This window comes from Mixophyes fleayi, chromosome 9 (genome assembly GCF_038048845.1).
Source record: "Mixophyes fleayi isolate aMixFle1 chromosome 9, aMixFle1.hap1, whole genome shotgun sequence".
In the NCBI taxonomy this organism is placed as follows: domain Eukaryota; kingdom Metazoa; phylum Chordata; class Amphibia; order Anura; family Limnodynastidae; genus Mixophyes; species Mixophyes fleayi.
Genome location: NC_134410.1, coordinates 67,691,200 through 67,703,164, shown reverse-complemented (window position 1 = coordinate 67,703,164; position 11,965 = coordinate 67,691,200). Strand labels below are relative to the sequence as shown.

General features: G+C 40.1%; 1 protein-coding gene across 1 annotated transcript; it reads left to right on the top strand.

Annotated features, from left to right (window-relative positions):
• Window positions 1-1,781: 1,781 nt before the first annotated feature.
• On the top strand, window positions 1,782-11,631 carry IGBP1 (immunoglobulin binding protein 1). The gene is made up of 6 exons (XM_075184514.1): window positions 1,782-2,031; window positions 5,320-5,625; window positions 8,791-8,983; window positions 10,501-10,583; window positions 10,716-10,828; window positions 11,056-11,631. Exons 1-6 carry the CDS (start codon window positions 1,844-1,846, stop codon window positions 11,190-11,192), a joined length of 1,020 nt encoding a protein of 339 aa, XP_075040615.1. The 5' UTR covers window positions 1,782-1,843; the 3' UTR covers window positions 11,193-11,631.
• Window positions 11,632-11,965: the final 334 nt, after the last annotated feature.

The following is an 11,965-nucleotide window of genomic DNA, read 5'->3' as shown; positions in this document are numbered from 1 at the left end:
GAAGGGGAGGTGGTTGGGTAATGGAGTAAGGGGAAGCAAGGGGGTGAGGTAGGGAAGGCATGTTGGACTGAGAAAGGAGTGGAAGCAACAACAATGGCTGGAGGTGGGGAGGTTGAGACTAGACAGATGGTGGGACATCAGGGATCAACAACTGGAGGCAATGCAGGTCCTGGGCCTCAGTGTGTGATTGTCTAGGGCACCATTCTGTGGCAGGCTGATCAGGAAGGGGTAGGTCTTAGGTAGTAGGCCTCAGGAACTGAGCTAGCATGGGAGGCTTTGAAATCGTATCTAACTCAGCAATACAGTAAAAAGACAGGTAAATCATCTGGGGATGGGAGCACTTGTGAAGCTGAACTGAGAGCTCCAGATGATAAGGGTGGTTGAAGTGATGTGAATGATTAAATATTCTCTGTAAAGCTCTGCATAATATTTAGGCACTGTATAAATAATCAGGGGCGGATCTAGAAAACTGTTGTACCCTGGGTGATTTAGGGGGGCGATTTAGGCCCCACCCCCTTTCTGACACCTAAGGCTGCCAGCGGGTGCACACTATGTGCAGGTCTGTTTGGCAGTGACAGGCAGGGAGAGTGTGCCGTCCGGCATCTCTGATTGTGTTTAAAACACAATCAGAGTAGCCGTCGGCAGCAAGTCTCTGCTAGGGGAGGGGGGGTGGGAACGATTGCCCCGATCGCCCCCCCCGGATCCGCCACTGTAAATAATTAATAACAAATCAAGAGACTCCCGAATTCCGAGTAGGTCTTCTGGACTCCTGGGAGAGCAGGCAAGCCTCCTGCATCCTGCAAATTAGTAACCACAATGACGCAATTTGCGGTAAATCGTGTCATTTCGACCCCGTTCCACAACAAAAATGACGATTCAGTTGCAGGGCGGGGCCAAAATGACGCAAATCACAGAGCCCCGCCCTCTTCCGACCTGCCACCACACCACTTCTACAGGATCTCCCGGAGACCAACTAAAGAAAGTTGGCAAGTATGATAAATCAGTTGTGCAGGGTTGCACTGAAGAGCCCATTCTTAATGTATCCCTTCAGGGTGCATTTTTTCTTAGATTGAATATTTAACAATTAAATTTTTGGACTGCATGGCTTAAAGGGAATGGTCTCACAATAAAGCTAAATATTTTGTGAATGAAACTAATTTCTAATAATAATAATATAAATTCACCTACTGTAATGATAATAATAATACCAACATCAATATAATTAGTTTCTAGCCTATACATATATACCGCTTCTTCCTGTATGCACCCTCATTACTTGATCACAGTGGCGCCCTCTGCAGAAGAGAGGGCTGTTCGATCTCAAAAAAAACAAATTAGCTCTTATTTTGCCTTCATAAATGTTGAGAGGTATGGTTAAAGTATTGTGGTTATTTTTATTTATCCAGTTATATGATAGGATCACATTGATCTAATAAGTTTAAAGAACAGTTTCCTTTATTATAACAAGGGATGACTTGTCTAACTAGGACACAAAAGAGTTTAGTAGGACTTTCAGAGGCTGTCCATGCCAGGCTCTATTTATTGCTAGCAAATGGCTCTGGTCTCATTCTTGTGGACCATGTATACTGCATATCCTGAGCTGAACCACTGAAACCTACATAGCTCGTTTACCCCTTTCTTTAATATCGATATTTCCAATAGTCTGGCTCCCTCTGTCGACTAACAAGTAAAATAACAGATGTTTCCTGCGTTCTGCCACTGCCAAAATGGCGCAATATTTCCCCTGTGTACGTAGTACGTCATCTGCCACACACAACATGGCAGAGCCCATACGTGAGTTCCTGAGTACGGAAGCTGTGAAGTTCAGATATGTTCGATAAACATGGCAGCTGAATCAGAATCTGAGCTACCCAAACTATCCGAGGTATTGGAGAAGGGGTGGCGGATATTAGAGGAGGTGGAGGTGAGCAATGAGCCGGTCGCAGCACGGGCATTGCAGGACAAGGTAAAACTTGGCCTTGGGCTGCTGGAGGAAGCCACTCGGATGGTCGCTCAGCTGGATTTATTCAGGTACTGGACGTGGAGAAGGCACTGTACGGGCAGTGTGCGGCCGCGGGGAGAATGTGCGGCCGCGGGGAGAATGCTTTGTCATAGGGTCAGGTGGTTTTACATCTGACAAGTTTAGTGTAGAAGGAGCTGGTTCTACCTCTGCTTTAACGCGTGCAATTGGAGTAGGTTATTAATGTATAGTGGGTCATAAATAACAAATACGTACAAGATATGTTTGTTTTCAATTAGTTCAGATGTATTCTGCATGTCTACTACTTTAGGCTGGATACACACTATACAAAATTTCTATAGATCATCATCATCACCATTTATTTATATAGCGCCACTGATTCCGCAGCGCTGTACAGAGAACCCATTCACATCAGTCCCTGCCCCATTGAAGCTTACAGTCTAAATTCCCTAACATACACAGACAGACACAGACGGAGAGAGAGAGACTAGGGTCAATTTAATAGCAGGCAATTAACCTACTAGTATGTTTTTGGAGTGTGGGAGGAAACCGGAGCACCCGGAGGAAACCCACGCAAACACGGGGAGAACATACAAACTCCACACAGATAAGGCCATGGTCGGGAATTGAACTCATGACCCCAGCGCTGGAAGGCAGAAGTGCTAATAACTTAGCCATCGTGATGCCCCAGATGCAATTTACTTAACAATTTTACCAATGATTAAAAAAATAAAAATCAAGGCTTGGTACACACTACAGCAGAGGCGTCCAAACGCAGTCCTCAAGAGCTACCAACAGTTCATGTTTTCTGTATTTCTGTCTGTAGAAACAGGTGGGATAATTACTGACCCAGCCAAAAAGATTACCCTGTGCATAATTAAAGATATCCTGAAAACCTGAACTGTTGGTAGCTCTTGAGGACTGAGTTTGGATGCCTCTGCTGTAGTGTGTACCCAGCCTTAAGTGTATATCCATAAAAGAGATCTGTAGTTCTGCCCAAGTATGGCAGCATCAGTTGGCTAAATGTTTACAGATCCCCAACACAAAATCTCTGCAAGGTCCTAAAATATGCTTTGTGTCCCACATTTATAATGATGTTTTATGCAGTTGCATTTACGTGAACTTTGAACAGATAGATCATCCAAATTGACCACCCGCTTGTATGACCAAATTTTAAGTAGAGCCTGGCACTCTGCTCAAACCAGTTTGTATAACCTTGCAATGTTTTGGTCACTATGGCAGTATGTTTGATTTTATCTTGTTCTTTTAGTCTCAATCAGAATGCTGCTTCTTGAAATTTTAAAGTGTTTCTTTTTTTATACATTTATGGGAAAGCAAAGACTACTACAATTTTAACATAATTCAAAAATTGTATACAACCACCATTATTGTTTTAGTTATATTTGTAAATTTATGTTTAAGTCATCCACTGTTTGTTGCAAGGGGCATCCGCTGCAGACTTACCATTATTACCTGTATTCAGCCATCAATTACATGGAGCGAAGCAGAGAGCTTTAAGCAGATTAGTCTGTTTGGTAAATTTTACTTGAATGTTGGAATTGTATAGTGAATGCAGCCCTTGATTGGACCGGAATCTTGGCTAAGGCTAGGTACACACTACAGAATTTTCCAACAAATGTGTTATCTACAACGATTTTACTAACAACTGAAAAAAAAAAAAAAAGCCCCGATCAGCATGCCGATTCATGGGTACATATTACAGATGTTACAAAAGATTTACCGTCAGATCTGAGCTCTTTAACTGTCATATAACAATCATAACCGTCGGCTGAAAAAGATCATGACTCTGTAAACTCTATGGAGATCCAAATCGTGAGTGCTTACACACTGCAGGATCGGAAGGCGGTTGGAACGAGATTTTTAAACCGTACGACCAATCAAATGAAACTATGATCTGTACTTTGCAACGACTCCCGCTCATCGTGTAAGTATACACACTAAGGCGATGTTGGACCAAACGGTCGTTTATCGGGTGTTAAGCCCGATAGTTGACTGAAAAACCTGTAGTGTGTACCTAGCCTAAACCAATCAGTACCTCATTTTGTACACCCGACCCATCCCAGTAATTTGAATTGCTAGGACGGGAGTCGTTATTTTCACTGAACATTCCCAGCTCCTCTTGCTGTAACTTGGTATGATGGCATGGAGTCACATGGGGTGGGACATTATTTAGGGGTTGTGCAATAGTGGACAGTCATTTAATGCAACATTCTCTATAAAGTAACCTAATTCCTTAGTTTATAAAAGGCTACCTATGTATTGATCTTCTCATCCTGCCTTAGGTGATAGTGTTGCATTCTCTGCAACCATGTGAAATAAGGCTTTTCATTGGTTGGAGATATAGTACCATACAAGATGGAAATGAAAGAGGAGACATGTAATGAAGTATTTTTGACATTTGGCAAATACTTTATTAAACTGAAATTCACAATCTGAGCACAAGCCTCTTAAAATTAGCAACTCTCTTGCTTGGATACTGGTATGCTGCCAGATGTCATGAGATTGTCATTTGGCCATACCAAGTCTAATCTGAGTCCCTGAAAAAGCAGGATATTTTGGCAAAATGTGTTGGATAATAGATTGGTGTTCTCTGCCCAATCTCAGTCCTCAAGAGCTATCGATAAGACATGTTTCCAGGATTTCTTTAATCATGCACAGGTGAGTTAATATATTTGTCTGGGTCAGTATAGCACCTGTTTCTACAGACAGAAATACTGAGAACATGACCTGATGGTAGCTCTTGAAGACTGAGTTTGAGCACCTCTGTCATAGGGGCTTACAGTGAGTTCTATCTATGTACTTGTGTTCAGACAAGAGTGTTGCTGTATAAAGCGATTTCTGATGATTTTATGTGGCAAAGTCTGCTTCTTTAAATGTGAGTTTTTATTTCTATAAAATTGCACAGTACTACACTAAGTGGATGACCCAATCTCAATTTTGTATTTTAGGATGTGTTCCTGGTGGCATGGCACTTAAGGGCAAATGCATTTTAACTGGTTATTGGGGATGAGATTCATTGCTCATATCTAGATAAAAGTTAGAAATTCCCGTTTTGACTTTAATATACATTTTTTTTTATGTTCTGTGTGCACCACTCGTAGATTACCTTCATATGTTATAAAACTAACTGAATAGAAAATCATGTTTCGGGAAGTGAATACCTGGTGCGGTGATATTCTTTGTGTTTGTGCTGTATATAAGTTATAATAGTGCAGTTTGAGTATTTTCAATAAGGATTTTCCATTTTTCTTGTCTACAATTTATTTCACCTAAAATTACTTGAGCTAGATAAATTTAACTATTTTTTTAACTTTCAGTTCTAATGAGGATCTGGATGAGCTTTCCTCTTCAGATATTCGTTATCTTCTACTCCCAGCTCTTCTTGGCGCTTTGACCCTGAAGCAGTCAGGTCTGAATCAGAGATTGCAGCACCTAGAAGTTGCCCGCTCCTATTTCCTGGACTTTTTAAAAAGATGCCATGAATACAAAGTGTCCAGTTTCAACCTTCCTGCTGAACAGGCAGGGACCTCACAAGGAGAAAATGAAACTACGCGCAATACGTGTTCAGCAGCACCACCCAACCTGACTGCCATGGCAGTGCAGAGGCAGGCCAAGATTGAGAGGTAAGAGCGCATGCTTTGTGATAATTACTGCTACAATTAGAGCTGCAAAGCTAACTAATGTGAAAATATTTCTTCAACTCCATGGCAGCCATAATGAATGGCTTAATGTCCTAGTCTGCTGAGTAGACAGGAAAATGAAACACCCCTGAAAGGTATATATTGACTACTCCTTCCCCCAGCGCTTACAGTTTTCCCAGTGATTGCGGAGAATTCCAGCAATGCCCCTCTGGGAGTACAAGTAGGGGTTCCTTTCCTGAAGATGCTGGTTGCTTCAATGGTGTAGTTGGGTTCCCTCACATTGTCCGGAAATATTCCTGTGACTTATGGATCCATAATTCCTACTCTTCCATTTGAAAGCCCTTTTTTCTTGATTCAGTTCATTTCCCTTTCCCTTCCTCTTGATAGCACTTCAAGGAAGCATGTACCAATTGGCCTGGAAAGCCGTTTTCTAGGCATTATAGTGCAAGTACTTCTAGACAACCTTTCTGTCCTTTTTATCAGTAAAGGAAGTCCCCTCAATTGCTCTTCTGGCTCAACCTCCAATAAGTTCTGTGTCAGAATTTGAAATTATGCAGAGGTTTAGACCCCACTCAAGATCATATGGAACCAGTGAAGTCAATTTTCCATTCAATGAAGAGATAAGACTTCCATAAATCTGCAGGATGCTTATCATTGATTCAACTTGTCTACATATCCAAGGACCTTTATCAAAGTGCTATCAGTTCACTGGGCTGCTCTCAAGAAAAGTTGAGTCGCTTTCGGGCTCCTGTGACAAGGTGGCATATGGGGATTCTTTGGCTAAGAACGCTCACATGACAATAGAGCAAACAGAAACTACACACAAACATTCTGGAGATAACGGCAGAAGACAACGTGAGTGGCAAAGACAATTGTTTAGCAGATTATTTTATCAGATCCCAGATCCATCCTGGAGAATGTCTAGTCTGAAAAAAAGTTGTTCAAATTCCTGTCTGGAACTTTGGATTAACATAAATGAGTTTTTAATTGCGACAACTCTGAACACCAAAGTTAGACAACAGTGGTTTGCAATAGTTTAGGAAATGCTCCAAGAATAGCCTTTAATTTGGACACAAAGTTAAATTCTACTGTGCCAGGGACCAGCTTTGCATCCAAATCTGGACATCCTCTTTTTAGTGGTGTAGAAATTAAGTGAGTCTCATGGGAGTCTTGACAAGGTGATTTTGCTCTTCCTTTACTTATTATAGGATTCAAAGGAGATTCATTCTATGGTGCAAGTCCAAATTGGAGGATCATGCTTATACTAACATTATGCATTTTCTTCTTTCTTTTTTTTTTTTTCCCACCATTTTATCAAGAGCTTTGCCCTCACCACTTTTAAAGGTTTATGTATCTGTGACACTAGATTAATATCAGAGGATCTTATTTTTCAAAAAACATATTTTTTTCAAGCAATAAAAAGTGTTCGTCCTTACATTAAACCTTTTGTGATACCTTTTGGATTTCCATATCAACCTGGATGCCTTAATGTCTAATCTCTGATACTTTACAAGAGATCCCACACTTAAGGTGATTCTGGTAGTGTCACAAACGCCCAGCCTGTCCCAGATACAGCAATCTTAATAGCTGGCCGTGACTAGCGTCACCTTAGTCACTTAGCATTGAATACACCTTTTCTGCCACCACAAATATTATGGTGTCCCTATGTTCACCAAAACCACTTGTTAATGTTTCACACACACATACACATGTAGCCTGAGTCTCCCTGGGTTTCGAAATTTCACTGAGAATGCACTAGATTAAATTAATTTAATCTGAAAAATGTTTCCAAGGCTTATTTACAAAAATGAATAACAAGATATACAATATGTTACACAAATGAGTTTCAGGAAATAAAATCAGACTTACTAGTTAAGATGTGGTGTGTGAGGGAACACAGTTGCGGAAAAGGGAACATCTCAGTCTTGATAGACCCCCTCATGAAAAGACACAATCTGATGTCTAAAGCAGAAGATTTTAAACCCTTTTTCCACATAGCCCTCACCCCCCACCTTTGGAGTTTAGCTGTCAATAAGAACAGATTGATCTCCCAAAGGTCACAGGGATTTTCGAAGGGAGCTAGGGTTGTCCTGAGATCGGAATTTTCACAAGACCTGACTTCCCACCTTTGCTCTTTCTGCTTGGTTAGCTAGATGTTTACAACTTTGGGGCTTCAAACTCCTCCAAGACCCTTATCTGTCCAGGGCCTGGATAGTTTCAAAAGATTAATGACACTTGCATAACTTTATACTCATGTCATCTAGCAAAGCACATGTTGAGATTACATTACAGGGTTACATACAATGTACATTGTCACACATGAATTAAACAGAAAATAACAATCGGTCATTAGATATACTACATAATCATCACAGCTAGCAATAACGTCTGTCTGACGAGTGGGGTATTACATGCCTATGGTGTGAGGAGCCATTTCTGAATATCTATATGGACAAGATGGTGTCCTGAACTAATCCTTCTTTCCTACCCAAAGGGTATTCCACTTTTCATATAAATCGGGAAATCCTACTTCTATCTCTCTGCCCACAACCAACTAAAGACCAGGATGAAAGATTAAATATATTGGACACAGTCGAAGCAATTTCTGTTTACCACTGCAGAAAGAATGAATTCAGAAAAACAGATCAATTCTTTATCCTTCAAGTAGGGTCTCAATAAGGACACTTCATACAAGCATACTCTTGCAAGTTGGACTAGAGGTCATTGCACAGGCTTAGGAGAATAACGAATGTGAGATGCCAGAAATTCTAAGAGTATATTCTACAGGGGCAACCACTTGGCCATGCAGGGCTCAGGTCTCTGCAAAGCAGCAGGGTGGTAATTGATTCACACCTCTTCAAGACATTACTTTCTGGCTGTGAGATCGTCTGCTGGTGCTCAGATTGAAAAACTTTTTTCACTCTGCAATGTCTGTGTTGATTTTGCTGGAGCTCACATTCTTTTTCATGTATTGCATGGGTACGTCGCATTTCTTTATGGCTGCAATGGAGTATCTGACTGAAATTATATTAATGGTAATAATTCTCTCATCTGATATTTGATGACCATGGTAAAACAATTTAGCCTTGCAGACCCTTTTTATTGGCACTTTACTAATTACCTTATTCCTGTGTTATGTAATTAAAGGTATAAGCAGAGGAAGGAGTTGGAGAACATACTGTCCAGCATGCACGAGTCGGTGAGAAGTGGCACTGCAGAGGAAGAGCAAGTCAGAGAGTTTTACCTTCTTCAGTTGCAGCGATGGGTCTGCACTTCACTTGAGGAGATAGAGGGCATTGACCAAGAGCTGCCAATGGTGAAAGCAAGGGAAATGATGAAGGTGAGTGTGTTTTTAGAATATATTTACAAAGGCAATATAAGGTAAAGCAAGCTAGAAGGGTAAATTGACAATACCCTAGACGTTTATGTAAATGTAAACTGGGAAAGTCTTCAAGTGTATGATAACAGGGATGTAAGTGTTTATTTCTTTAGTAAGGTGATTTGGCTGATGTGTGTATTCTGCTATGTCACTCCCTTTGCGTCAAACAGATTAAAAAAAAAAAAACAACTTAATGGTGTTTTTAATCAGCACTCACATCTAAGACCAGCCTTTGCACCATAATTAGGCAGTGAATAAACCGATCTCTACTATAAAATCCAAAGCACTGATATTGGAAGTGGTCCGTACTTTTAAGAGTTTAGAATCTAGATGCTGAAAGGGGCCTACCTGGCAAAAAAAGAAATCTTAAAATATGCTGCTATATTCATTGAATTCAATTTGGATCTCATTGGTATGCGTTTCATCACCCATACAGGTCGTGTGTTCAGTACAGTACGCCAATTAGTAAACTCATTCATATTCTGAGGACAGTTCATGGAAGTAATAAAAGAACATGGGAAGCACTCTTTAGAACACCATCTGACACAAAAATACTTAATCAAATCATTATTATGTCATTAAAAGTACAGACCCTTAAAGTAAAAACAATATAAAATACCTGGTATCTGCTCCACTAAAGCAGCTGATAATGGACAAAATGGAGCTGTTTCCCATGTGCAGAAGCTCAGTTTCGGCCATCATCAGCTGCTTTAGTGAGGCACCTGTGGAGCTCGACATGCCAGATAGAAGTAGTCGGTGTGCCACTCCTGGCATGCGTGCCGGGGGTTGCAACCCCTCTTCTATATTTTGGCTATCCTGTGTACAAACTACCCGCTAACCTAGGGTCTTGTAACTGCCTCTGCTTTGCCTGGGGAAAAACAGGTTTAACTTAAACATGCATTTAACCCAAGGATTAGTTTAGTGTTTTTGCTCTGGAGTATCTTTTAATTAGTGAATGTTCATGTTTGCTGTGTTCTTTACACTCTTCTGGTCAGCTAACTTCTCCTTATATTCACTCTTTATTGTTCTGCAGACATAGTAATTCACTCTCCCTTAAAACTTTATATTAAATAGTATATTAATACTATACTATTAATAGTAATATTAACTAAATAGTTACATTCACTTGTGATAATCTGTATGAAAAGGTCCAGTTAATATTGACTGAATTTAATTAGTGCACCCATTAAACTAAATACTTGTCATTAAATGCTTGCATGGTAATATTTCTTTATATATTTATTGCTAAATATTTAAACTTTTTTATTTTGTGATGTTTTTTTGTTTTGTTTTGTTTCAAACTCCACAAAATGAGCATTCCACAACAGCCAATGTCTGTGTGAAGGCTTTTTTTCTGATTGCAAGTATTTTTGTCTCATCATACCCTAATTATTAGAATACAAACTTATTATTATTGTCTTTTAATATGATTTATTAATAAAAAATGTAATTGTATATATGCTGCTCTGTTCCTGTAGGGAGTGGAGATCTCTCAGAGATCGCGTCCTGCAAGACCACCCATGAAGCCCTTTATCCTGACTCGTGACGCCCTCCAAGCCAAGTATGTTGTTTCTGTGGATTTTTTTCCTGTCTTTTTGTCCATTTCTTTAGGCAATTATTGATATTTGTTCTTCCCTCCCACCAGTATTTTCATAAGCTTGCCAAATTTTCTTAAGAGAACTTTTACTCGTAGGGTCTTTGGAGCAGGCTATCCAAGTCTCCCTACCATGACTGTTGATGACTGGTATGAGCAGCATCGGAGTAAAGGAGTCCTGCCAGACCAAGGAGTCTCCAGTAAACCAGCAGGTATGCGGACTTTACACATGTTTTGACATACAACTACGTTTTGCCATACATAAGCAATTGTGTGAAATGCACCTTTTTAGTCTGCCACAAATATTCATTGCATTTCTGAATATGTTGAAAAGTTTTGTTTGCCCGTAATATACATCTGTGGTTTGGCAATAGTGGTAGTGTGATTAATGTAACATTTGGGTACAGCTGGACTTTAAAGCTGCTTTGTTTTGCTGTAGACGAGGAGCAGGAAGCAGCTGAACGGGAGCGTAAAGAAGAGGAAGATGATCCAGAGACGTTGCAGAAGGCCCGAAACTGGGATGACTGGAGGGATACCCATCCACGGGGCTACGGAAACCGCAAAAACATGGGTTGAGATAAACACTGTTCAGTTTTTGACTGAAGTCTATTAATAGTTCTACATAATTGATGGGTTCTCCCTTTGGGATGTTTTGGTTTCATAAGACTGGAGTGCACTATCCATAGCCACATACTGGGTTGGATCAGTTACTAAATACTAACGTTGTGTGTGCCTTTTCCTAGTGCCCTCAAAGTAGACTGACCCTATCACACAACAGTTGAATATTTGTATTTATTTTTGATTCTCCTAAGTTTTATTTAATAAAAAAAAAATGTTTTGTTGCTGGTGTCTACACATAGTGTGGGCGTGCATATACCTACAGAGACTTTTCTATATACAGTATTTCTGTATACCTCTTGTTGAACAGACTTATGTTAAAAAAAAGTTGTTGTTTTTTTTTCTTTTTTTAAGTGCTAAATTGTTTAGTAAATAAAAAACACTTCTGAGGGTCTCATTTGGATTAAAAAGAGTATTTCTGTAGTTGAGATGCACCATTAAAATATTACGTCCTTCTGCAACTTTGTATAGTAGCACCCTCTGTAGTGACAGCAATGGCATAAAGCACAATCTGCTACTGTAAGGGAATTGTTTTGCATAATTATATTGAGCTGGGTACACACTACAGAATTTTCCACCAACTTTTTATGCCGATCGATTTTACACCCGATTGATGGTCCGATCGCTCGGTCCAGGGACTGCATACACACTAGCCTTGTTTTAGACGATAAAGGGGAGAACGGCAGTCCTGTTAGTGACTTTTTACAGCCATGTTGTCGTGAGCAATGATT

What these genes read in the sequence shown, in the direction of transcription:
- IGBP1 (XM_075184514.1), top strand. Translation starts at nt 1,844, where the DNA reads ATGGCAGCTGAATCAGAATCTGAGCTACCCAAACTATCCGAGGTATTG. An exon ending in GCTCAGCTGGATTTATTCAG is followed by an intron (nt 2,032 to 5,319) that starts GTACTGGACGTG and finishes TTTAACTTTCAG; the next exon opens with TTCTAATGAGGATCTGGATG. An exon ending in AAGCAAGGGAAATGATGAAG is followed by an intron (nt 8,984 to 10,500) that starts GTGAGTGTGTTT and finishes CTGTTCCTGTAG; the next exon opens with GGAGTGGAGATCTCTCAGAG.